General features: G+C 45.2%; 1 protein-coding gene across 1 annotated transcript in view; it reads left to right on the forward strand.

Moving 5' to 3' along the window:
- The window catches only part of VMP1 (vacuole membrane protein 1), a 247,704-nt gene that overhangs the window by 50,726 nt on the left and 171,380 nt on the right, over nt 1–25,598 (forward strand). The window contains exons 5-6 of the mRNA XM_069757189.1: nt 5,778–5,868; nt 8,871–8,981. Of these exons, the coding sequence (XP_069613290.1) occupies nt 5,778–5,868; nt 8,871–8,981 (202 nt within the window). The remainder of the gene's footprint in view (nt 1–5,777; nt 5,869–8,870; nt 8,982–25,598) is intronic.

Below are 25,598 nucleotides of genomic sequence, written 5' to 3' on the forward strand. Positions count from 1 at the left end.
TCTTTAGCAGGAAATTATCTGATTAATGCATCCTTGGATGCGGCAAATTGTTCAGCATTGGCTGCGGCAAATGCTATTGCTATCAGAAGGGCCGTATGGCTAAGAAATTGGCGGGCGGACTCTACTTCAAAAAAGTCCCTTACATCCCTTCCTTATCAAGGTGTCCGTCTTTTTGGCGAAAAATTGGATCAGCTTATATCTGACACCACGGGAGGTAAAAGCAATTTCCTTCCTCAAAAGGTTAAGCAACCTTTTCGTCGCCAATTTCAAGCAAGATTTAAATCCTTTCGTAACTCCCGGTGGTCTGCGGCACCAAGCGCAGGTTCCCCAAGTCGGCTTGTCCAAGACCGGGAGCACCAGGTCTCCTATAGGGCCAATCCATTGGCAAGAATGCGGTATCAACCGTCAAGATCTAGGGGATCTAGATATCCTCGATCTTCGGCTAAATGACTGGAGGCAGCCTCTCGTCGCTTCCAACAGAGTAGGCGGTCGCCTACTACTGTTCCATCAGTCCTGGCTGTCAGTTGTTCACGACAGATGGGTAAGAGACCTGGTGGTTTCAGGGTACAAAATAGAGTTTTCCTGTCTCCCAGTTCAAAAACCCATCTAAGAGCTTTATTCAGAGCAGTCGAGTCTCTTCAGTCCAACGGGGTCATTGTCCCTGTTCCAAAGGAAGAAAGGTTCAAGGGGTTTTATTCAAATCTGTTTACGGTTCCCAAAAAGAATGGGACCGTGAGACCCATTCTGGACCTAAAGTGTCTAAACAAATTCATCAGCACTCGTCGCTTCCGTATGGAATCTCTCCGCTCGGTCATTGCGGCTATGGAAAGGGGAGAATTCCTGGCTTCCATAGATATTCAAGACGCCTATCTGCACGTTCCTATATTTCCTCCTCATCAAAAATTTCTACGGTTTTCCATAGGCGAGCGACACTTCCAATTCACTGCATTACCTTTCGGGCTCGCCACTGCTCCCAGGGTGTTCACGAAGGTGATGGCAACAGTGGTGTCAATCCTGCACTCTCGAGGCATAGTCATTCTGCCTTACTTAGACGATCTCTTAGTCAAAGGACCAACTTTTCAGGCATGCAGGGACAACGTCAACATCTCTTTGGACACCCTAGCTCGTCTAGGGTGGCTGGTCAATTTAAAGAAGTCATCTCTAGTACCATCTCGGAAGATCTCTTTTTTAGGGATGATCTTCGACACCTCTCGGGGGCTAACTATTTTACCCCAGGACAAGGTGCTTTGTCTCCGGCAGGAGGTAAAAATTCTTCGGCAGCCGAGTTTCCATTCAATCCGGTTCTGCATGAAGGTCTTGGGCAGGATGGTAGCAGCTATAGAAGCGGTTCCATTCGCCCAATTCCATCTTCGTCCACTCCAACAGGCACTTCTGTCAGCCTGGGACAGGAGTCCTTTGTCTCTCAACCTCAGGTGTCGTCTGGCTCCTGGGGTCAGGCAATCCCTGATATGGTGGATGAGGAGTTCCTCCCTACTTCAGGGGAAAGCCTTTCCTCCAGTTCATTGGCTGGTAGTCACTACGGACGCCAGCCTTCTCGGTTGGGGAGCAGTGTTTCTCCAGCACACGTCTCAGGGTCGTTGGTCCCCAAGGGAATCAACCCTTCCAATCAATCTGTTGGAGATAAGGGCAATTTGGCTGGCTTTGCAGCACTTTCACCATCTTCTGGCGGGTCGCCCGGTGCGGATCCAATCGGACAATGCCACGGCCGTGGCCTACGTAAATCATCAGGGGGGCACTCGCAGCAGATCAGCCATGCGCGAGGTAGGACAAGTCCTCCGCTGGGCCGAGAACAATCACTCTGTGATCTCGGCAGTTTACATCCCGGGCAAGGAGAACTGGGTAGCGGACTTTCGGAGCCGACAGGGTCTTGCGCCCGGGGAATGGTCTCTTCACCCCGATGTTTTTCGGCAGATATGTCTACGCTGGGGAATCCCGGATGTGGATCTAATGGCCACCGGGTCGAATACCAAAGTACCCAGGTTTGTTGCACGGTTTCGAGATCCAGGAGCAATTGCCGTAGACGCACTAGTCCTATCTTGGAACCAATTTCGTCTTCCATATCTGTTTCCCCCTCTGGCGCTGCTTCCAAAGGTCGTCAGGAAGATCAAGTTAGAGGGAGTTCCGACAATTCTAGTCGCCCCAGATTGGCCTCGGAGGTCATGGTACGCAGACCTAGTTCAGCTGATCGTCGGGGTTCCTTGGCAGCTACCAATGCAGCCAGATCTTCTGTCGCAGGGGCCGATATTCCACCAGAACTTAGAGGCCCTGCGTTTGACGGCTTGGCCGTTGAATCTTGGATTCTGACCCAGGCCGGTTTTTCTCAGAAAGTAGCCTCAACTATGGTTAATGCTCGAAAGACAGCTTCAGCACGCATTTACCACCACACCTGGAAAGTCTTTCTCTCATGGTGCAGGAAGAAGGGTCTTCCTCCTCTTCGGTTTTCCATTCCTAATGTCCTAGCTTTTCTCCAATCTGGTCTAGACTCAGGTCTCGCTCCAAGTACCCTTAGGAGGCAAATATCCGCCTTATCGGTTCTTTTCCAGCGCTGGATCGCTACCAATCTGCAAGTAAAAACTTTTTTGCAGGGAGTCTCTCATATAGTCCCTCCTTACAAAGCTCCGATAGAAGCTTGGGACCTTAATTTGGTCTTGAGTGCTCTTCAGGAACCTCCATTTGAGCCCCTCCAAGATATTCCTTTAAGGTACCTTTCTTGGAAGGTTTTGTTTCTGGTAGCTATAACATCCATTAGGCGGGTATCGGAATTAGCGGCCTTGTCCTGTCAGGCGCCGTTTCTACAATTTCATCAGGATAAGGTGGTGCTGAGACCAGCACCTTCCTTTTTGCCAAAAGTAGTCTCCTCATTCCACATTAATGAGGACATTGTCTTGCGTTCTTTTTGTCCTGCGCCTACACACCGGGTGGAAAAAGCTCTCCATACTCTAGATTTGGTGAGAGCTCTGAGAAGATACGTTTCTCGGACCGCTTCCTTTCGAAAGACGGATGTTCTGTTCGTTCTTCCTGCGGGTCATAAAAAGGGACTCGCAGCCTCTAGATCGACCTTAGCCAGATGGATAAGAACCACTATTCAGGAGGCCTACCGTATCAAGGGTGCAGCCATCCCGGCTGGGATCAGGGCACACTCTACTCGGGCGGTAGGGGCTTCCTGGGCGCTTCGGCACCAAGCTTCAGCAGAGCAGGTTTGCAAAGCGGCCACTTGGTCCAGCCTGCACACTTTCTCTAAACATTATAATATCCACACTCAGGCCTCTGCTGATGCAAGTTTGGGAAGGAAAATTCTTCAGGCTGCGGTATCACACCTATAGGCGGTAAGTGCCTAGGGGTTTTCTTCCAGTGAGTCTTCTTCCCACCCTGGGACTGCTTTGGGACATCCCACAGTCCTGTGTCCCCCAATGAGACGATGGAGAAACAGGGATTTTTGTGTTACTCACCGTAAAATCCTTTTCTCCGAGTCGTTCATTGGGGGACACAGCTCCCTCCCTATTCATTTTATTTGTCTATGGGGTTGTTCAGACTGTAGTATTATTCTAGACATGTTGTCTTTGCTCTAATGCTGTTTTGTTTTCTCTATCTCCTACTGCTTGTGCACCAAACTGGAGCTGTCAGGGCCAGTGGCAAGGTGTATACTATGGAGGAGGAGCTAACTTTTTTTTTTTTATATCTACTTAGTGTCAGCCTCCTGGCGGCAGTAGCATACACCCACAGTCCTGTGTCCCCCAATGAACGACCTTAAGAAAAGGATTTTACGGTGAGTAACACAAAAATCCCTGTTTTATGCTATTCTCTACATTAGTCAGCAGTGATTTGGTGGTTCAAGGATCATACCTGTTATACATTCTTTTTTCTTTTTCTGTACAACTTCGGCAAAATCCCAGACAACCATCATTTTTGCCATTCAGATTTTAAGTTAGAAAAGTCCATTATTCTTTATAAACTCCATATTTATTGAAGAATAGATTTGTATACATCATAAGACGCAAGACAAAATCTCAAGAAATTACGTTTTTATGGAACAACTAGCAAATGACAACAGCCCACAATTCTGATATGACCACCTTGGCAGCATTCACTGTAAACTGTAAAATGGTTATGATTATTACAATCTGCCTTCATATAAATCGTGGACAAAGAAATAAAAACCATTTTCTGGACAGTTGGCAACCCTGCTGATGTGTAGAATGACTTGGTGGAAGTGATCTGTAATTCAATACGATATTGCATTTTAAGCAGCACAAACTTATAAAAATAAGACTCACGGTTTCAGGTTTGTTTGTTTTCTAAAGGTCAATTGGGTAATGTGAAATTTGTAAGTGATTTCCTGACTTATTTTCCAACATTAGGTGTCTTGTTACTGAGTACTATGTAGTGTTTTAGTTAAAGTTAGTCAGTCATTTCTATTATAGTCCAGCAAATTGCCAAATGTTTAATTTAACATTTTTATCTGTAAAATCTCGTCTTTTAATATAAAACACCTGTTGAATGCTACTTCATGTCACCTACGCAACCCTGATGTTGGGGTTTGTTCACACTGAATCTTTTAAGGAGTTTATGGGGCAGAAACTCTTCAAAACCTCCTCAAAAATATTCAGTTTGCACTTACCCATAATCTGCATTTAAAGGGAACCTGGCTGCTCTATGTAACAATGTCAAGACATGGCCATAATGGTGCTGTTAGGCCAGGGTCATACTTGGGAGTGCAATGCGAGAAACTTTGACGAGTTTCTCACATCAATACCCGGCACTGCCGCCGGCACTCAGGACCAGAGCGTTCCAAACCGCCGCCGGCAGTGCCGGGTATTGATGAGAGTGCAAGTTTCTTGCATTGCAAACGCAAGTGTGACCCCGGCCTTTTACTGATTTAAATTGATATATTTGATGAAAAAATCTGCTCCGTGCTTCTTGTATAATCACCATTTGAAGTTTTCTTTTAATGAGATGTCTGTGTACAAGGGCTGTGGGTAGGACCTCCTGGTGACGACTGTGATAGACGATATAATCAGAAGTCCGAAAGATGGGTTATTTTACAAAGTGATTGCTAGCTGGTGGTGGGAAGAGTGAGGCATCCTAGGGATCCACTGTAGGATTTAACGTCAGATTTTCAGTGGTACGGTGGACACTGAGAGTGGTAGGGGTCTAGAGAAAGGTACAGCTTTAGGTGCAGCCCTTTTCTTGCTCCCCCTGTGCACATCTACGGTACAACTGCTGTTGTTTTCATATTGCTAAGTCATCTTTACTTTTTACAGAGGATGACCATAAACTTTTCCACTTTCGTGTCTCACACAATTTTCTACTTCTTAGGATACCACTTCTAAGAATTGGCTGATTTGTTTACAGTGGACGAATACCATACAACGTCCATGTCACTTTTTTCCACAGTTCCAGATCAGTTGGATTGCGGAGAAGGAAGGGGGAGTCATGTACAAATAGACCAAGGCGCCGTGTAGATTGTTATGGAAAGAATATTTTTTTTAAATCAAGATAAATTACAAATGTATTTCATTTTTAGTAATATAGCCATATAGTCAAGTTTACAAAAATGTATATATTAACAGGTACAAATTCCCATCAATATATACCACAACATAAAAGTACTTACCTAAGGAGGCAGGCGTCCCATTGCTGGTTTCTGGCAGATAACCTTGAATTATTTTATAATACTTCTTGGTCATTTGTTTAAAGTTGCTTTGTTTTGTGGTATAAAGAAAAGTAATTTTACATGATTTAACTCTGTCCCATAGATTATGGCACCGTCGTGGGATGGTGGGCTCACTATTGCTCCTCCTTTCATCTCTTACAGTAGCGTATTATATTGAAGGAGCACATCAACAGGTATGTTCTCCATTAGTCACTAAAGTCCTGTCTGTGCCTCTGGTTATAGTATCATATTTATTTATGATTCTACATATTTTATGTGATTTTTTTTTTTTCAATCTTCATATTAAATGTTTTCTTTATATATAGTTTGAAAGTTTTCATTAGTTGTAAACATTGAGTAGGATTGTACATTTTTACCATTTAAACCAAAATGCCCGAATACATGAAAACATTATGAAGGTCGAATTAGTAATGGTTTTACTTCCTTATTATACATACCGTATATACTCAAGTATAAGCCGACCCGAGTATAAGCCGGGGAACCTAATTTTACCACAAATAACTGGGAAAACTTATTGACTCGAGTATAAGCCTGGTGTACATTGTCCCCTCATCTTCGTCCTTAACCTCATTGAAAATCTGTAGCTAGAACTCAGAATAGCAGTGCATGCAAGATGACCTGGGAATCTCGCAGAACTGGAGGAATTTTCCAAGGAAGAATGGATGAAAATCCCTCAAACAGGAATTGAAGGACTCTTGTCTGGCTACAAAAGGCGTTTACAGGCTGTGATACTTTCAAAAGTTTTGCATCGGCCCATTTCTGTTTTTGTAATTTTTAAAATGTAAAAAATGATAATATATATTTTTTTTGCCTAAAATACAAAGGAAATGTGTCATCTTCAGCTTTAGGCCTTTTAGAGATCATTTCATCTTTAATTTACTTATCTGTTCTCAATAACAGCAATTTTGACCAGGGGTGCCAAAAGTTTTACATGCCACAATGTTACGTAACCATTGGAAATCATAGCCAGTAGTTATCGACTTTTTTAGAAGGTTGTACATTGGCTTATTCCTGCATCAGATGTTGAAAGATGCTGTAACACGCAGGACAGTGCAGTTGCTTAGGCAGCCTTTGGCAGGTATAGCGCATGTGACCTATTACCGTATATACTCGAGTATAAGCCGACCCGAGTATAAGCCGACCCCCCTAATTTTGTCACAAAAACTGGGAAAACTTATTGACTCGAGTATAAGCCTAGGGTGGAAATGCAGCATTTACCGGTGAATTTCAAAAATAAAAATAGATCATTATTTCCCCATAGCTGTGCCATATAGTGCTCTGCACCGTTCATATTTCCCCATAGCTGTGCCCCATATAGTGCTCTGCGCCGTTCATTATTTCCCCATAGCTGTGCCCCATACAGTGCTCTGCACCGTTCATTTTGTCCCATAGCTGTGCCATATAGTGCTCTGCACCGTTCATTTTGTCCCATATCTGTGCCCCATATAGTGCTCTGCACCGTTCATTATTGCCCCATATCTGTGCCCCATATAGTGCTCTGCACCGTTCATTTTGTCCCATAGCTGTGCTCCATACTGTGCTCGGCACCGTTCATTATTGCCCCATATCTGTGCCCCATATACAATGCTCTGCACCGTTCATTTTGTCCCATAGCTGTGCCCCATACTGTGCTCTGCACCGTTCATTATTGCCCCATATCTGTGCCCCATATGCAATGCTCTGCACCGTTCATTGTGCCCCATACAGTGCTCTGCACAGTTCATTGTGCCCCATACAGTGCTCTGCACCGTTCATTGTGCCCCATACAGTGCTCTGCACCGTTCATTGTGCCCCATACAGTGCTCTGCACCGTTCATTGTGCCCCATACAGTGCTCTGCACCGTTCATTGTGCCCCATACAGTGCTCTGCACCGTTCATTGTGCCCCATACAGTGCTCTGCACCGTTCATTGTGCCCCATACAGTGCTCTGCACCGTTCATTGTGCCCCATACAGTGCTCTGCACCGTTCATTGTGCCCCATACAGTGCTCTGCACCGTTCATTGTGCCCCATAGATGCTCCACATAAATCTGTGCCGCCGCTGCTGCTGCAATAAAAAAAAAAAAACACATACTCACCTCTTTTGCTTGCAGCTTCCGGCGTCCGGTCCCGGCGCCTCCATCTTCCCGGCGTCTCTCTCTGCTCTGACTGATCAGGCAGAGGGCGCCGCGCACACTATATGTGTCATCGCGCCCTCTGACCTGAACAGTCAGAGCGCAGACGCTGGGAAGATGGAGGCGCCGGGAAGATGGAGCGGTGCCCGGCGGCTGGAACGCGGACAGGTGAATATTACATACTTACCTGGTCTCAGCGATCCTGACGCTCCCTCTGCCTGTCACAGCTGGTCTTCGGTGCCGCAGCCTCTTTCTCTATCAGCTGCAGCACAGAAGACCGTGGGACGGGCAGAGTAAGCGTCAGGATCGCTGGGACTAGGTAAGTATGCTTCAGCGCCCTCACCCGCCGACCCTGCCACCCACCTTGACTCGAGTATAAGCCGAGAGGGGCACTTTCAGCACAAAAATTTGGGCTGAAAATCTCGGCTTATACTCGAGTATATACGGTAATTAGAATAGTACATATGTGTGTGATACCTGTTGGACGTTCTAGGTTTCCCTCAACTATCCCTCCTGGTTTACAGCGTTATATCTCAGCTCCCAAAGCAGAAATTAAACACGCTACACAACCTCTGTAACATCCGTGGAATTTTACATGATAATTTTTAGACTTAAGTCAGTTTATTATTTTAAGTGTTTAATGAATGAATGAAAGAAAAGTTTAATAAAGAAAGCAAGTATCTCGGTAGGACAAACCCGACTCCTCAATTTTTCTAACTCCAACTCCCCAGCACTGCCTCACTACTGAGCATGTGCATAGAGTGCAGCACAGATTCATATCAACTAAAAGCCGAGACCCTTAGATCAGGAACAGAACAGACATTTATAGACATTTCATAACTTTCCCAAATTCTTATGAAAACCTTTACAGCAAATCCTGCATTGTGCTACTGTACCCAGTGTATTATATATTTTAGGAGTCATTTTAGACCGACTCACACTCCACCAAAATGGACACCGACTCTGACTACACTGCCCTGACACTAGGCCCAAAACAAAAAGGATAGCAGTCAGTGTGTGATGAAATTGATGAAGTAATTATGAATGTCTTTCTCTTACAGTATGTACAGTATGTTGAAAAGAAGTTTTTATGGTGTGCCTACTGGGTAGGCTTAGGCATTCTGTCCTCTGTGGGACTTGGAACAGGTCTACACACTTTCCTGCTATATTTGGTAAGATATGCATGTATGCTATTCTAACTTTTATTTGTTTTTGTGATGTGCAGTGATGTACAAACCTACCGCAAAAAAGGTTTCCTAGAATAGAAATTCTCTATATGGAAGAAAAGGTTTCCATTGTGGAATATTTATAAAAGAGGTCACAATGCAGAACGTACACCATTGGCACATAGTTAAGATTTTACTGTTTTATATTGTAGCATTAAGATTTTTATTGAAAAAGTGGTCCAGTCATGAAACATAGCCCCGCGCCATTATTTTTTGTCATTCTAGCCACACTAAGGGTATGTGCACATGTTCAGGTTTTTTCGCGATAAAAACGCGATAAAACCGCATTAGAAACTGCAGACATATGCATCCTATCATTTAGAATGCATTCTGCAATTTTTGTGCACATGATGCGTTTTTTTCCGCGAAAAAAACGCAGCGCGGTAAACAAAGCAGCATGTTCATTAATTTTGTGGATTTTCTGCGTTTTTCCCGCTATTCTATGCATTTGGGAAAAAACGCACAAAAAACGCGTCAAAAACGCATGAAAAACCACGAAAAAAAAACGCATGCGGATTTCTGGCAGAAATGTCAGGTTTTTGTCAGGAACATTTCTGCCAGAAATCCTGACGTGTGCACATAGCCTTAGGCTATGTGCACACGTACAGGTTTTTTCGTGTTTTTTCCCGCGTTTTTTCGCGCTAAAAACGCTATAAAAACTCATTAAAAACGCATACATTATGCATTCTATCATTTAGAATCCATTCTGCATGTTTTGTGCACATGGATGCGTTTTTTTCCGCGAAAAAAACGCATCGCGGTAAAAAAAAATGAGCATGTTCATTATTTTTGCGGATTTTCTGCGTTTTTCCCCGCAATTCTATGCATTTGGGAAAAAACGCACAAAAAATGCATCAAAATCGCGGTAATATCGCGGAAAAAACGAATGCGGATTTCTGGCAGAAATGTCAGGTTTTTGTCAGGAAAATTTCTGCCAGAAATCCTGACGTGCACATAGCCTTAGACTTCTAGATGATGTAACTTCAGTCCCCTGATTCTGCCTTTCAAATTCCTGATTAGACTGGATTAGATTAGATAAATATTATTTAAGATTGGCGTAAAGAGAATCTGTCAAAAACATTTGCCCTATGCTAGAAGATGTAGTGCAGGATAGGGCAGTCTAAAACATTTCCATAGTCTACCTATTTTGCCGCTACCTGCTGCCTCTTTTGCACAGAAAAGCATATATTATTTATATGCAGATTTGGGCTTGCAAGTGCACTCGTGGCCATAGCTGTGCACTTGTAGTCCTTGGCTCCTCTTAGCTTATCCCCACCGGTGCTGCCCTAGGTAGAGATAGAGGCTCTACTCTAAGGGTACCGTCACACTGAAACGACGCTGCAACGATACAACAACGATGTCGATCGCTGCAGCGTCGCTGTTAGGTCGCTGGAGAGCTGTCACACAGACAGCTCTCCAGCGACCAACGATCCCGAGGTCCCCGGGTAACCAGGGTAAACATCAGGTTACTAAGCGCAGGGCCGCGCTTAGTAACCCGATGTTTACCCTGGTTACCAGCGTAAACGTAAAAAAAAAAAAAAACATTACATACTTACATTCCGGTGTCTGTCCTCCGGCGCTGTGCTTTCCTCTGCACTGTCAGCGCCGGTCAGCCGGAAAGCAGAGCGGTGACGTCACCGCTCTGCTTTCCGGCTGGCCGGCGCTGACACAGGATGCAGGAGGAGTGCAGAGAAGCACAGCGCCGGGGACAGACAGCTGAAGGTAAGTATGTAGTGTTTGGTTTTTTTACGTTTACGCTGGTAACCAGGGTAAACATCGGGTTACTAAGCGCGGCCCTGCGCTTAGTAACCCGATGTTTACCCTGGTTACCAGTGAAGACATCGCTGAATCGGCGTCACACACGCCGATTCAGCGATGTCAGCGGGAGATCCAGCGACGAAATAAAGTTTCAGACGATCTGCTACGACGTACGATTCTCAGCGGGGTCCCTGATCGCAGTAGCGTGTCAGACACAGCGAGATCGTAACGATATCGCTGGAACGTCACGGATCCTGCAGTCCTAGCGATCAAAGTGCCACTGTGTGACGGTACCCTAAGTCGTCACCTCTACTCTCCAATATTAATCAAGAAGCAATGGGTGGCGCTGGCAGGGAGACATTAATAAGAGCCTACCAATGCACTTCCTAAGCTAATTTGCATATGGATAAAACAATAGTTTGGTGCAATGTTACTGAAGTGAAAGATAATATTTTATTCCTTTAAAAAATATTAATAAAACAAAAAAAGTGTGTGTATATCTACTATATAATTGTCTAAGGGTCACTTCAGTCTTTGTCTGTCTTTCTGTCACGGATATTCATTGGTCGCGGCCTCTGTCTGTCATGGAAATCCAAGTCGCTGATTGGTCGCGGCAAAACAGCCACGACCAATCAGCGACGGGCACAGGCCGGAAGAAAATGGCCGCTCCTTACTTCCCGCAGTCAGTGCCCAGCGCCCGCATACTCCCCTCCAGCCACCGCTCACACAGGGTGGTTAATGCCGGCGTTATGCCACGGGTAACGCACTCCGTAACCGCTGCTATTAACCCTGTGTGTCCCCAACTTTCTACTATTGATGCTGCCTATGCTGCATCAATAGTAAAAAGATCTAATGTTAAAAATAATAAAAAAAACAAAAAACCTGCTATTCTTACCCTCCGTCGTCCGACGATGCGCTCGCACCTGCCGCCATCTTCCGTTCCCGGTGATGCGTTGCGAAATTACCCAGAAGACTTAGTGGCCTCGTGATACCGCTAAGTCATCTGGGTAATTTCGCAATGCATCCTGGGAACGGAAGATGGCAGCAGCCGCTCGCGTGTCGCCGGAGCTTCGCTGGATCCCATGGGGTGAGTATATAACTATTTTTTATTTTAATTATTTTTTTTACAGGTATATGGTGCCCACACTACTGTATGCTACGTGGGCTGTGTTAGATACCGCGTAGCCGCTATACACTACATAGGAAGTGTTATATATTATGTGGGCTGTGTTCTATACTCCGTGGGCTGTGCTATATACTATGTGGGCAGTGTTATATACTACGTGGCTGTTATATACTACGTGGGCTGTGTTAGATACCGCGTGGCTGCTTTGTACTACATAGGCAGTGTTATATACTATGTGGGCTGTGTTATGTACTGCGTGGGCTGTGCTATATATTACGTGGCCACTGTTATATACTGCGTGGGCAGTGTTATATACTACGTGCCTGAGTCGCCTGTTATATACTGTGTGGGTGCTATATACTGCGTGGGCTGTGCTATATATCACGTGGCCAGTGTTATATACTGCGTGGCCTGTGTTGTATACTACGTCGCCTGTGTTATATACTGCGTGGCTGCTATATACTGCGTGGGCTGTGTTATATAGTATGTGGCTGTGTTATATACTGCGTGGCCACTGTTATATATTGCGTGGCCTGTATTAACGCATCGGGTATTCTACAATATGTATGTATATAGCAGCCACATAGTATATAGCACAGGCCACTTAGTATTTGTCTGCTATATACTACATGGCTCCTATAAACTACATGGCCTGTGCTATATGCTATGTGGCTGCTATATACATACACAAATACATATTCTATAATACCCGATGCGTTCGAATCGGGCCACCATCTAGTGTGTGTGTGTGTAATATATATATATATATATATATATATATATATATATATATATATATATATATAATAAAAATATATATATACGCACACACACACCTACACCTGAAGAAACTGCACAGGTCTTGGCACTCACTGGTGTCCTGTACTACATGATACAAAGTGGTACGGACTTTGCCAGTGTTTCTGAAATCGCTGGACTTCCAGAATATATCCGATCACTGCCTGGCAGCCTGGAGGCAACTCCCAGTGGAACTATGTCAGTCCTGTTGCATCATGAAGGTTTCCTGCAAAATAAACTATTAATAATCTGTTCATGTTAGAAATGGTGATGATCTCACAGGCAAAACTCTGATGTTTCCCAGCTTAGACACAACTTTTATAAACTGATGTCTATTAATGTACACGAGATTTCGTTTATCCTGTAGGATTTTCTATATTTTATTTTTAGCATGATAATTTCCACTATTTATCTAATGGTCACATATTGCTAATATATAGTCAAAGGTTGTTTTTTTTTTTTCATCCATATTTTAAGTTTCTGCTCAAAGTGGAGGATCAGCCTTCTCTTACTTTTTTTTATTTTTAATTTTTTTAAATTCCTTTTTAATTTTTTTTTAAACTTATTTTTCCTGGTTTTAGATATCAATATTCCATCAATTAGGTATATGCATGTATGAATATTCAAATCCATTTAGTAAACCTAATCCCAATATGCTATAATTTAGATTCACTGGTCAACAGCATTTTTGGTGCCAAAGATATTTCATCGAATTTAGGGTAACTTTGGGGTGCTGATTCTGAATATGTCATCAGTTTTGCCAGATTGGCTCAAGTTTTTGAGATTTTTGGTATCTTATTTATAGCACTTGTTGGTAAATGCGACGCATCATCTCATTAATTTCTTTGGATTAGTACTTGAACTGAGCAGTTCTCAATATAGTTTTGTGTTAATTAGTGTTCTAAAAGTTTGTTCATAGCTTGATTTTTGCACTAACTTTATGTTGTTGTCTGTTTTCCAGTGAAAAGCATGAACTCATCAAGAAGAAGTTGTCTTAACGATCCAGACTCATTCTGTTACATTTGTGGTGAATACACACTGCCAAAACATAGAAGAAACATAACAGACTTCGTAAAAAAAGTGTATTTTGCCTATTTTGGGGTTATGCTTGGGGACCAAGACAAGTTTTGGGCACCACACATAGTGTGCAAAGCATGTATCGAATTATTACGAAAATGGAGCAAAGGACAAAGAAAAAGCTTCAAATTTGGTGTTCCAATGGTGTGGAGAGAGCAAAAAAATCATCATGATGACTGTTATTTCTGTGCAGTGCAAGTGCAAGGATTCAATAAGCATAAGAAACGAAAATGGGAGTAACCTAACATGGAATCTGCAAGAAGGCCTGTCCCTCATTGTGAAGATGTGCCTGTACCTGTGGTTACCATGTTACCTGACCTTCCCCCACCTGATGATGATGAAGTGTGTATTCACCACAAATGTAACAGAATGAGTCTGGATCGTTAAGACAACTTCTTCTTGATGAGTTCATGCTTTTCACTGGAAAACAGACAACAACATAAAGTTAGTGCAAAAATCAAGCTATGAACAAACTTTTAGAACACTAATTAACACAAAACTATATTGAGAACTGCTCAGTTCAAGTACTAATCCAAAGAAATTAATGAGATGATGCGTCGCATTTACCAACAAGTGCTATAAATAAGATACCAAAAATCTCAAAAACTTGAGCCAATCTGGCAAAACTGATAGCATATTCAGAATCAGCACCCCAAAAATACCCCAAATTCATTAAAATATTTTGGACACCAGAAAAAAAATTTTTTTTTGTTGACCTGTGTTATAGCCTATTCATTGGAAAGCCGTACCAGGTGCATAAAAGACAAAAAAGAAAAACCTTGGTGATTTAATACAAGAGTGCCACCTTTTGGGATATATTAGTAATGCAGTTAAATGATCATTGACAGCTCAGGGGAGCCAGTTGAATATTACAACACTAATTGTTGAATCAAAAAAAGTATCTTTATTCATTCACTTTAAGAAAATAATCACCATAATCTATGGTGCACAAATCTAAATAGAACAATCCCAATAATAAAGTAAGGAATTGCAAAAATTCTAAATTTAAGAGTAGCTGTCGCTTCACTTTTTCTTTGTCATAAATCAATAGTACATGAAAAAATAAGAAATGTACAACCGTACATTTTATTAGAGACATTTGCTTCTTTCCCCTGAACGGATTGATCATTCTCAAAAATTGTCAGTTCATGGGTAAAATCTGTCCCCAGTTGAACACAGATTTTCCTGTTACTGAGATAGGAGATGCCAGTTGGTGCTCTAAAACTTCTGTGGAGAGCGTCCAGAAGAACGTCTGTGTTTTAAAGATTCTTTGGAGGGAGAAGCTGATGGCAGACACAAACGGAGTGTCACCTCCTATCTATGTATTGGGAAAATACAGATTCTACCAATGAACTGAAACTAAAATCAATTCAGGAAGATAATTTTTTTTTCTCTGATTAGATGTATTACAAAGTTACTTATTTTTATGTGTACTATTGATTTATGAAATATAAATTAAAACAGTTACTTAAATGCCTAGAGTCTGATATTGGGCATGGAGAAGATGGGAATCTCTTTGGATCTTTCTTTACCCTTTCTACAACGTTACCAAAGGGACTTGAAGCAAGATCCCCACCAGTTCCCCTATCTACAGGTGCTGCAAGTCACGCATGTCATTGCATTTGACCACCCTGTAATATGTGGCCATGTCTGCTTGCTAGATGTAGATGACCCCCCTTTTTTTCTAGTTTAACACCATGTTGGGCTCATTTTGGATATCTCGGGTCAGGGAACTCCATCCACATCACATCCACAGTTGTGATAGGGCGTCACATGTCTGCACATCACATCCACAGTGGTGATAGAGCTTCACATGTCCCCACATCACATCCACAGTGGTGATAGAGCTTCACATGTCTCCATATCACATCCACAGTGGTGATAGAGCTTCACATGTCCCCACATCACATCCACAGTGGTGATAGAGCTTCACATGTCCCCACATCACATCCACAGTGGTGATAGAGCTTCACATGTTCCCACATCACATCCACAGTGGTGATAGGGCGTCACATGTCTGCACATCACATCCACAGTGGTGATAGAGCTTCACATGTCCCCACATCACATCCACAGTGGTGATAGAGCTTCACATGTCTCCACATCACATCCACAGTGGTGATAGAGCTTCACATGTCTCCACATCACATCCACAGTGGTGATAGGGCGTCACATGTCCCCACATCACATCCACAGTGGTGATAGAGCTTCACATGTCCCCACATCACATCCACAGTGGTGATAGAGCTTCACATGTTCCCACATCACATCCACAGTGGTGATAGGGCGTCACATGTCTGCACATCACATCCACAGTGGTGATAGAGCTTCACATGTCTCCATATCACATCCACAGTGGTGATAGAGCTTCACATGTCCCCACATCACATCCACAGTGGTGATAGAGCATCACATGTCTCCACATCACATCCACAGTGGTGATAGAGCTTCACATGTTCCCACATCACATCCACAGTGGTGATAGGGCGTCACATGTCTGCACATCACATCCACAGTGGTGATAGAGCTTCACATGTCCCCACATCACATCCACAGTGGTGATAGAGCTTCACATGTCCCCACATCACATCCACAGTGGTGATAGAGCATCACATGTCTGCACATCACATCCACAGTGGTGATAGAGCTTCACATGTCCCCACATGACATCCACAGTGGTGATAGGGTGTCACATGTCCCCACATCACATCCACAGTGGTGATAGAGCATCACATGTCTCCATATCACATCCACAGTGGTGATAGAGCTTCACATGTCTCCACATCACATCCACAGTGGTGATAGAATGTCACATGTCTGCACATCACATCCACAGTGGTGATAGAGCTTCACATGTCCCCACATCACATCCACAGTGGTGATAGAGCATCACATGTCTCCATATCACATCCACAGTGGTGATAGAGCTTCACATGTCTCCACATCACATCCACAGTGGTGATAGAGCTTCACATGTCTCCATATCACATCCACAGTGGTGATAGAGCTTCACATGTCTCCACATCACATCCACAGTGGTGATAGAGCATCACATGTCCCCACATCACATCCACAGTGGTGATAGAGCTTCACATGTCTCCATATCACATCCACAGTGGTGATAGAGCTTCATATGTCTCCACATCACATCCACAGTGGTGATAGAGCTTCACATGTCTCCACATCACATCCACAGTGGTGATAGAGCTTCACATGTCTCCACATCACATCCACAGTGGTGATAGAGCGTCACATGTCCCCACATCACATCCACAGTGGTGATAGAGCTTCACATGTCTCCATATCACATCCACAGTGGTGATAGAGCTTCACATGTCTCCACATCACATACACAGTGGTGATAGAGCGTCACATGTCCCCACATCACATCCACAGTGGTGATAGAGCATCACATGTCTGCACATCACATCCACAGTGGTGATAGAGCTTCACATGTCCCCACATCACATCCACAGTGGTGATAGGGTGTCACATGTCCCCACATCACATCCACAGTGGTGATAGAGCGTCACATGTCCCCACATCACATCCACAGTGGTGATAGAGCTTCACATGTCTCCATATCACATCCACAGTGGTGATAGAGCTTCACATGTCCCCACATCACATCCACAGTGGTGATAGAGCTTCACATGTCCCCACATCACATCCACAGTGGTGATAGAGCTTCACATGTCCCCACATCACATCCACAGTGGTGATAGAGCGTCACATGTCCCCACATCACATCCACAGTGGTGATAGAACGTCACATGTCTGCACATCACATCCACAGTGGTGATAGAGCTTCACATGTCTCCACATCACATCCACAGTGGTGATAGACCTTCACATGTCCCCACATCACATCCACAGTGGTGATAGAGCTTCACATGTCTCCACATCACATCCACAGTGGTGATAGAGCTTCACATGTCCCCACATCACATCCACAGTGGTGATAGAGCTTCACATGTCTCCACATCACATCCACAGTGGTGATAGAGCTTCACATGTCCCCACATCACATCCACAGTGGTGATAGAGCTCCACATGTCTCCATATCACATCCACAGTGGTGATAGAGCTTCACATGTCTCCATATCACATCCACAGTGGTGATAGAGCTTCACATGTCTCCACATCACATACACAGTGGTGATAGAGCGTCACATGTCCCCACATCACATCCACAGTGGTGATAGAGCATCACATGTCTGCACATCACATCCACAGTGGTGATAGAGCTTCACATGTCCCCACATCACATCCACAGTGGTGATAGGGTGTCACATGTCCCCACATCACATCCACAGTGGTGATAGAGCTTCACATGTCTCCATATCACATCCACAGTGGTGATAGACCTTCACATGTCCCCACATCACATCCACAGTGGTGATAGAGCTTCACATGTCTCCACATCACATCCACAGTGGTGATAGAGCTTCACATGTCCCCACATCACATCCACAGTGGTGATAGAGCTTCACATGTCTCCACATCACATCCACAGTGGTGATAGAGCTTCACATCTCCCCACATCACATCCACAGTGGTGATAGAGCTTCACATGTCTCCATATCACATCCACAGTGGTGATAGAGCTTCACATGTCTCCACATCACATCCACAGTGGTGATAGAGCTTCACATGTCTCCACATCACATCCACAGTGGTGATAGAGCTTCACATGTCTCCATATCACATCCACAGTGGTGATAGGGTGTCACATGTCCCCACATCACATCCACAGTGGTGATAGAGCTTCACATGTCTCCACATCACATCAACAGTGGTGATAGGGTGTCACATGTCCCCACATCACATCCACAGTGGTGATAGAGCTTCACATCTTCACATGTCCTCACATCACATCCACAGTGGTGATAGAGCTTCACATGTCTCATCATCACATCCACAGTGGTGATAGAGCTTCACATGTCTCCACATCACATTCACAGTGGTGACAGAGCTTCACATGTCTCCAAATCACATCCACAGTGGTGATAGAGCTTCACATGTCTCCACATCACATCCACAGTGGTGATAGAGCGTCACATGTCTCCACATCACATCCACAGTGGTGATAGAGCGTCACATGTCTCATCATCACATCCACAGTGGTGATAGAGCTTCACATGTCTCCACATCACATCCACAGTGGTGATAGAGCTTCACATGTCTCCACATCACATCCACAGTGGTGATAGAGCTTCACATGTCTCCACATCATATCCACAGTGGTGATAGAGCTTCACATGTCTCCACATCACATCCACAGTGGTGGTAGAGCTTTACATGTCCCCACATCACATCCACAGTGGTGATAGAGCTTCACATGTCTCCACATCACATTCACAGTGGTGACAGAGCTTCACATGTCTCCAAATCACATCCACTTTGGTGATAGAGCTTCACATGTCTCCACATCACATCCACAGTGGTGATAGAGCGTCACATGTCTCCACATCACATCCACAGTGGTGATAGAGCGTCACATGTCTCCACATCACATACACAGTGGTGATAGAGCGTCACATGTCCCCACATCACATCCACAGTGGTGATAGAGCTTCACATGTCCCCACATCACATCCACAGTGGTGATAGGGTGTCACATGTCCCCACATCACATCCACAGTGGTGATAGAGCGTCACATGTCCCCACATCACATCCACAGTGGTGATAGAGCTTCACATGTCTCCATATCACATCCACAGTGGTGATAGAGATTCACATGTCCCCACATCACATCCACAGTGGTGATAGAGCTTCACATGTCCCCACATCACATCCACAGTGGTGATAGAGCTTCACATGTCCCCACATCACATCCACAGTGGTGATAGAGCGTCACATGTCCCCACATCACATCCACAGTGGTGATAGAACGTCACATGTCTGCACATCACATCCACAGTGGTGATAGAGCTTCACATGTCTCCACATCACATCCACAGTGGTGATAGACCTTCACATGTCCCCACATCACATCCACAGTGGTGATAGAGCTTCACATGTCTCCACATCACATCCACAGTGGTGATAGAGCTTCACATGTCCCCACATCACATCCACAGTGGTGATAGAGCTTCACATGTCTCCACATCACATCCACAGTGGTGATAGAGCTTCACATGTCCCCACATCACATCCACAGTGGTGATAGAGCTTCACATGTCTCCATATCACATCCACAGTGGTGATAGAGCTTCACATGTCTCCATATCACATCCACAGTGGTGATAGAGCGTCACATGTCCCCACATCACATCCACAGTGGTGATAGAGCATCACATGTCTGCACATCACATCCACAGTGGTGATAGAGCTTCACATGTCCCCACATCACATCCACAGTGGTGATAGGGTGTCACATGTCCCCACATCACATCCACAGTGGTGATAGAGCGTCACATGTCCCCACATCACATCCACAGTGGTGATAGAGCTTCACATGTCTCCATATCACATCCACAGTGGTGATAGACCTTCACATGTCCCCACATCACATCCACAGTGGTGATAGAGCTTCACATGTCTCCACATCACATCCACAGTGGTGATAGAGCTTCACATGTCCCCACATCACATCCACAGTGGTGATAGAGCTTCACATGTCTCCACATCACATCCACACTGGTGATAGAGCTTCACATGTCCCCACATCACATCCACAGTGGTGATAGAGCTTCACATGTCTCCATATCACATCCACAGTGGTGATAGAGCTTCACATGTCTCCACATCACATCCACAGTGGTGATAGAGCTTCACATGTCTCCATATCACATCCACAGTGGTGATAGGGTGTCACATGTCCCCACATCACATCCACAGTGGTGATAGAGCTTCACATGTCTCCACATCACATCAACAGTGGTGATAGGGTGTCACATGTCCCCACATCACATCCACAGTGGTGATAGAGCTTCACATCTTCACATGTCCTCACATCACATCCACAGTGGTGATAGAGCTTCACATGTCTCATCATCACATCCACAGTGGTGATAGAGCTTCACATGTCTCCACATCACATCCACAGTGGTGATAGAGCTTCACATGTCTCCACATCACATCCACAGTGGTGATAGAGCTTCACATGTCTCCACATCATATCCACAGTGGTGATAGAGCTTCACATGTCTCCACATCACATCCACAGTGGTGGTAGAGCTTTACATGTCCCCACATCACATCCACAGTGGTGATAGAGCTTCACATGTCTCCACATCACATTCACAGTGGTGACAGAGCTTCACATGTCTCCAAATCACATCCACAGTGGTGATAGAGCTTCACATGTCTCCACATCACATCCACAGTGGTGATAGAGCGTCACATGTCTCCACATCACATCCACAGTGGTGATAGAGCGTCACATGTCTCCACATCACATCCACAGTGGTGATAGAGCGTCACATGTCTCCACATCACATCCACAGTGGTGATAGAACTTCACATGTCCCCACATCACATCCACAGTGGTGATAGAGCTTCACATGTCTCCACATCACATCCACAGTGGTGATAGAGCTTTACATGTCCCCACATCACATCCACAGTGGTGATAGAGCTTCACATGTCTCCACATCACATTCACAGTGGTGACAGAGCTTCACATGTCTCCACATCACATCCACAGTGGGGATAGGGTGTCACATGTCCCCACATCACATCCACAGTGGTGATAGGGTGTCACATGTCCCCACATCACATCCACAGTGGTGATAGAGCTTCACATGTCTCCACATCACATCCACAGTGGTGATAGAGCCGTCACATGTCCCCAAATCACATCCACAGTGGTGATAGAGCATCACATGTCTCCACATCACATCCACAGTGGTGATAGAGCCGTCACATGTCCCCACATCACATCCACAGTGGTGATAGAGCATCACATGTCTCCACATCACATCCACAGTGGTGATAGAGTGTCACATGTCCCCACATCACATCCACAGTGGTGATAGAGCGTCACATGTCCCCACATCACATCCACAGTGGTGATAGAGCTTCACATGTCCCCACATCACATCCATAGTGGTGATAGAGCTTCACATGTCTCCACATCACATCCACAGTGGTGATAGAGCGTCACATGTCTCCACATCACATCCACAGTGGTGATAGAGCTTCACATGTCTCCACATCACATCCACAGTGGTGATAGAGCTTCACATGTCTCAACATCACATACACAGTGGTGATAGAGCTTCATATGTCTGCACCTCACATCCACAGTGGTGATAGAGCTTCACATGTCCCCACATCACATCCACAGTGGTGATAGAGCTTCACATGTCCCCACATCACATCCACAGTGGTGATAGGGCATCACATGTCTCCACATCACATCCACAGTGGTGATAGAGCGTCACATGTCCTCACATCACATCCACAGTGGTGATAGAGCTTCACATGTCTCCACATCACATCCACAGTGGTGATAGAGCTTCACATCTTCACATGTCCTCACATCACATCCACAGTGGTGATAGAGCTTCACATGTCTCCACATCACATCCACAGTGGTGATAGAGCTTCACATGTCCCAACATCACATCCACAGTGGTGATAGAGCTTCACATGTCCCAACATCACATCCACAGTGGTGATAGAGCTTCACATGTCCCCACATCACATCCACAGTGGTGATAGAGCTTTACATGTCCCCACATCACATCCACAGTGGTGATAGAGCTTCACATGTCTCCACATCACATTCACAGTGGTGACAGAGCGTCACATGTCCCCACATCACATCCACAGTGGTGATAGAGCTTCACATGTCCCCACATCACATCCACAGTGGTGATAGAGCTTTACATGTCCCCACATCACATCCACAGTGGTGATAGAGCTTTACATGTCCCCACATCACATCCACAGTGGTGATAGAGCTTCACATGTCTCCACATCACATTCACAGTGGTGACAGAGCTTCACATGTCACCACATCACATCCACAGTGGTGATAGGGTGTCACATGTCCCCACATCACATCCACAGTGGTGATAGAGCTTCACATGTCTCCATATCACATCCACAGTAGTGATAGAGCTTCACATGTCTCATCATCACATCCACAGTGGTGATAGAGCTTCACATGTCTCCACATCACATCCACAGTGGTGATAGAGCTTCACATGTTCCCACATCACATCCACAGTGGTGATAGAACGTCACATGTCCCCACATCACATCCACAGTGGTGATAGAGCTTCACATGTCTCCACATCACATCCCCAGTGGTGATAGAACTTCACATGTCCCCACATCACATCCACAGTGGTGATAGAGCTTTACATGTCCCCACATCACATCCACAGTGGTGATAGAGCTTCACATGTCTCCACATCACATTCACAGTGGTGACAGAGCTTCACATGTCACCACATCACATCCACAGTGGTGATAGGGTGTCACATGTCCCCACATCACATCCACAGTGGTGATAGAGCTTCACATGTCTCCATATCACATCCACAGTAGTGATAGAGCTTCACATGTCTCATCATCACATCCACAGTGGTGATAGAGCTTCACATGTCTCCACATCACATCCACAGTGGTGATAGAGCTTCACATGTTCCCACATCACATCCACAGTGGTGATAGAACGTCACATGTCCCCACATCACATCCACAGTGGTGATAGAGCTTCACATGTCTCCACATCACATCCACAGTGGTGATAGAACGTCACATGTCCCCACATCACATCCACAGTGGTGATAGAGCTTCACATGTCTCCACATCACATCCACAGTGGTGATAGAGCTTCACATGTCCCCACATCATATCCACAGTGGTGATAGAGCGTCACATGTCCGCACATCACATCCACAGTGGTGATAGAGCATCACATGTCTCATCATTACATCCACATTGGTGATAGAGCTTCACATGTCTCCACATCACATCCACAGTGGTGATAGGGTGTCACATGTTCCCACATCACATCCACAGTGGTGATAGAGCTTCACATGTCTCCACATCACATCCACAGTGGTGATAGAGCTTCACATGTCCCCACATCACATCCACAGTGGTGATAGAGCTTCACATGTCCCCACATCACATCCACAGTGGTGATAGAGCTTCACATGTCCCCACATCACATCCACAGTGGTGATAGAGCTTCACATGTCCCCACATCACATCCACAGTGGTGATAGAGCATCACATGTCCCAACATCACATCCACAGTGGTGATAGAGCTTCACATGTCTCCACATCACATCCACAGTGGTGATAGAGGTTCACATGTTCCCACATCACATCCACAGTGGTGATAGGGTGTCACATGTCTCCACATCACATCCACAGTGGTGATAGAGCTTCACATGTCCCAACATCACATCCACAGTGGTGATAGAGCGTCACATGTCCCCACATCACATCCACAGTGGTGATAGAGCGTCACATGTCCCCACATCACATTCACAGTGGTGACAGAGCTTCACATGTCTCCACATCACATCCACAGTGGTGATAGAGCTTCACATGTCTCCACATCACATCCACAGTGGTGATAGAGCTTCACATGTCCCCACATCACATACACAGTGGTGATAGAGCCTTACATGTCCCCACATCACATCCACAGTGGTGATAGAGCTTCACATGTCTCCACATCACATCCACAGTGGTGATAGAGCATCACATGTCCCAACATCACATCCACAGTGGTGATAGAGCATCACATGTCCCAACATCACATCCACAGTGGTGATAGAGCTTCACATGTCTCCACATCACATACACAGTGGTGATAGAGCATCACATGTCTCCACATCACATCCACAGTGGTGATAGAGCTTCACATGTCTCCACATCACATCCACAGTGGTGATAGAGCTTCACATGTCTCCACATCACATCCACAGTGGTGATAGAGCTTCACATGTCCCCACATCACATCCACAGTGGTGATAGAGCGTCACATGTCCCCACATCACATCCACAGTGGTGATAGAGCATCACATGTCTCCACATCACATCCACAGTGGTGATAGAGCGTCACATGTCTCCACATCACATCCACAGTGGTGATAGAGCTTCACATGTCTCCACATCACATACACAGTGGTGATAGAGCTTCATATGTCTGCACCTCACATCCACAGTGGTGATAGAGCTTCACATGTCCCCACATCACATCCACAGTGGTGATAGGGCATCACATGTCTCCACATCACATCCACAGTGGTGATAGAGCTTCACATGTCCCCACATCACATCCACAGTGGTGATAGAGCGTCACATGTCCTCACATCACATCCACAGTGGTGATAGAGCTTCACATGTCTCCACATCACATCCACAGTGGTGATAGAGCTTCACATCTTCACATGTCTCCACATCACATCCACAGTGGTGATAGAGCATCACATGTCCCAACATCACATCCACAGTGGTGATAGAGCTTCACATGTCTCCACATCACATACACAGTGGTGATAGGGCTTCACATGTCTCCACATCACATCCACAGTGGTGATAGGGCTTCACATGTTCCCACATCACATCCACAGTGGTGATAGGGATTCACATGTCTCCACATCATATCCACAGTGGTGATAGAGCTTCACATGTCCCCACATCACATCCACAGTGGTGATAGAGCTTCACATGTCCCCACATCACATCCACAGTGGTGATAGAGCTTCGCATGTCCCCACATCACATCCACAGTGGTGATAGAGCTTCACATGTCTCCATATCACATCCACAGTAGTGATAGAGCTTCACATGTCTCATCATCACATCCACAGTGGTGATAGAGCTT

This window comes from Ranitomeya imitator, chromosome 3 (assembly GCF_032444005.1).
Source record: "Ranitomeya imitator isolate aRanImi1 chromosome 3, aRanImi1.pri, whole genome shotgun sequence".
Classification (NCBI taxonomy): Eukaryota; Metazoa; Chordata; class Amphibia; order Anura; family Dendrobatidae; genus Ranitomeya; species Ranitomeya imitator.